This window comes from Ursus arctos, unplaced genomic scaffold, assembly GCF_023065955.2.
Source record: "Ursus arctos isolate Adak ecotype North America unplaced genomic scaffold, UrsArc2.0 scaffold_5, whole genome shotgun sequence".
In the NCBI taxonomy this organism is placed as follows: domain Eukaryota; kingdom Metazoa; phylum Chordata; class Mammalia; order Carnivora; family Ursidae; genus Ursus; species Ursus arctos.
In genome coordinates, this window is record NW_026623067.1 from 5,106,676 (window position 1) to 5,109,609 (window position 2,934).

General features: G+C 38.8%; 1 protein-coding gene across 1 annotated transcript; it reads left to right on the plus strand.

The window, feature by feature from the left end:
• Positions 1 to 252: 252 nt before the first annotated feature.
• Positions 253 to 1,221, plus strand: LOC113248066 (olfactory receptor 14K1-like). The gene has a single exon (XM_026489461.4). The coding sequence runs from the start codon at positions 253 to 255 to the stop codon at positions 1,219 to 1,221; it is 969 nt and encodes a 322-aa protein (XP_026345246.3).
• The last annotated feature ends 1,713 nt before the right edge of the window (positions 1,222 to 2,934 follow it).

Below are 2,934 nucleotides of genomic sequence, written 5' to 3' on the forward strand. Positions count from 1 at the left end.
TGAGTTAGGGAAGGAAATGTAATTCTTATCATCTTTCACAATGAATTTAAGTCCAATTATATTGGACTGTTTTGCTTACAGCTGTTTTATACCTGAGTAAACAATAAATATGGAGATCTTGGTATTTTAAATTTTCCATCTATCCCACAATGCTAAAGTATACATGTGTTTATATTAAAGAAGTAAATAACATTTTGGTATATTAATATAACTTTTTTTCTTTATTCAATAGGTGGCTTTTCATTTTAAAATATGATGAATCAAACAGTAACGATGGAATTCCTGCTTCTGAGATTCACTGAGAGCCGTGTGCTGTTGAGGGTACATGCCGTGGTCTTCTTACTGATCTACCTAGTGGCCATAGTGGAGAATTTAGTTATCATCCTCCTCACAATTCTTGACCAACGCCTCCACACTCCAATGTACTTCTTCCTAAGGCACTTATCCTTCTTAGATATGTGTCTCATTTCTGCCACTGTCCCCAAATCCATCCTCAACTGCATCACCTTCACCAACTCCATCTCTTTTCTGGGATGTGTGTTACAGGTCTTCCTTGTGGTACTAATGTCTGGGTCTGAGATTGGCATTCTCACTGCAATGTCCTACGACCGCTACATTGCCATTTGTCGCCCTCTGCATTATGAGGCTGTTATGAGCAAAGAGGTCTGTGTCCAGCTGGTGTTAGTCTCCTGGCTCAGTGGAGGGGCCTTGGGAATCTTGTACTCAACTGGGACATTCTCTTTAAATTTTTGTGGGTCCACGAAGATACATCAGTTATTTTGTGATGTGCCTGCCCTACTGAAGCTCACTTGTTCTGTGAAACATGTGACTATTAATGTCAGTGTGGCCATTGGGGTCTGTTATGGATTTTCATGTTTAGTTTGCATTGTGGTCTCTTATGTATGTATTTTCTCCACTGTATTAAAGATCCCAACCAGGCAGAAGCAGTGCAAAGCCTTTTCCACCTGCTTGCCTCACCTCATTGTGGTGAGTGCATTCCTTCTAGCAGGTGCTATTGCTTATTTAAAGCCAACCTCTGATGAGCCTTCTCTTCCTGACTTGTTAACGTCTATGTTCTATTCTGTGGTACCCCCCACCTTGAACCCTGTTATCTACTGTATGAGGAGCAAAGATATTAAATCAGCTCTTTGTAAAGTCCTATGGAAGGTTAAAAGTAGTGGAATAAATGGAAAGATGACTAAAGTTGAAGTTAGGAAGTAGGATTTCTTTTTTATTCCATAAATAACTAGATGTTTGAAATTACTTCTATTAGAGATCAATATGTCATGAAGTCCTGTAAGTAATGATCTCAGATTGTCAGTTTTAATAGAAATTAATCTTCTTTTATACTCCTTTCTTTTCTTTTTTTTTTTTTAAAGATTTTATTTATTTATTCGACAGAGAGAGAGACAGCCAGCGAGAGAGGGAACACAAGCAGGGGGAGTGGAAGAGGAAGAAGCAGGCTCATAGCAGAGGAGCCTGATGTGGGGCTCGATCCCAGAACGCCGGGATCACGCCCTGAGCCGAAGGCAGACGCTTAACCACTGTGCCACCCAGGCGCCCCTATACTCCTTTATTTTCTGACTTCATTATATAGAAATTATGAAGGTTTTCCTCTCACATCTTCAGTGATTTGGATCTTGTACTGAGCTCCATATACATGAGATTTGTATGTGATTTTTATTCCTCCAAAACTATCATCTTCTGTAACATTTTATTATTTATCTTATATTTTAGTATCCTAGATTTTATACCTATGTTTTATTTTTTCCACTTTATAGCTTTTGCTTTTCAATATCTGATGGAAATTTTATTATTTTTTAATTTTTAAATTTAAATTCCGTTTAGTTAACATATACTGTATTATTAGTTTCAGATGTAAAATTTAGTGATTCATCAGTTGCCTATAACATGAAATGCTCATTTCATCAAGTGCCCTGATTAATGCCCATCACCCAATTTCCCATACCCCCCTCCAACCTTCCCTCAGCAACCCTTAGTTTGTTTCCTATAGTTAAGAGTCTCTTACAGTTTGCCTCCCTCTCTATTTTTATCTTACTTTATTTTTCTGTCTCTTCTATGGTCTTCGGTTTTGTTTCTTAAATCCCACATATGAATGAGATCATATGACATTTGTGTTTCTCTGACTGACTTATATCACTTAATGTAATACCCTCTAATTCCATCCACATCATTGTAATCTTCTTTATCCATTCATCTGTAGATGGACTCTAGGATTTGTCCGTATTTTGGACACTGCTGCTCTAAACACTGGGGTGCATATGCACCTTTGAATCACTATGTTTGTATTCTTTGGGGTAAATACCTAGTAGTGCAATTGCTGGGTTGTAGGGTAGTTCTATTTTTAACTTTGTGAGGAACCTCCATACTGTTTTCCAGAGTGGCTGTGCTGATTTGCATTCCCACCAAAGTATAAGAGCGTTCCCCTTTCTCCACATCCTCACCAACATCTGTTGTGTCCTTAGTTGTTAATTTTAGCCATTTCACTGGTGTGGGGTGGTATCTCATTGTGGTTTTCATTTGTATTTCCCTGATGCTGAGTGAGTTTGGTCATTTTTCATGTGTCTGTTAGTCATTCCTTTGTCTTCTTTGGAGAAATATCTATTCATGTCTTCTGCCCATTTCTTGACTGATTTTTTTTTGGGGGGTGTGGTGTGGAGTTATTCTTAGAAAATATATTATAAGCCCTAAGGAGTGAATGTGGAAGCTGCTGAAATCTCAGCTGTGTTCCTATTCTCAGATTATTGAACACAATGGTCTGTTAGGAGTAAGATCCCAAGATCCCCAGGGACAGGGCATAAGTAAGGTGGTATGGAAGAATGTAACTCTCAGTCTCCCATTTCTACACCCGGTGATTGCCAAGCCAAACATCCTGCTCCTCCCTTATCCCACGACTGACTCCCTGTGTGCCTA

What these genes read in the sequence shown, in the direction of transcription:
- LOC113248066 (XM_026489461.4), top strand. Translation starts at nt 253, where the DNA reads ATGATGAATCAAACAGTAACGATGGAATTCCTGCTTCTGAGATTCACT.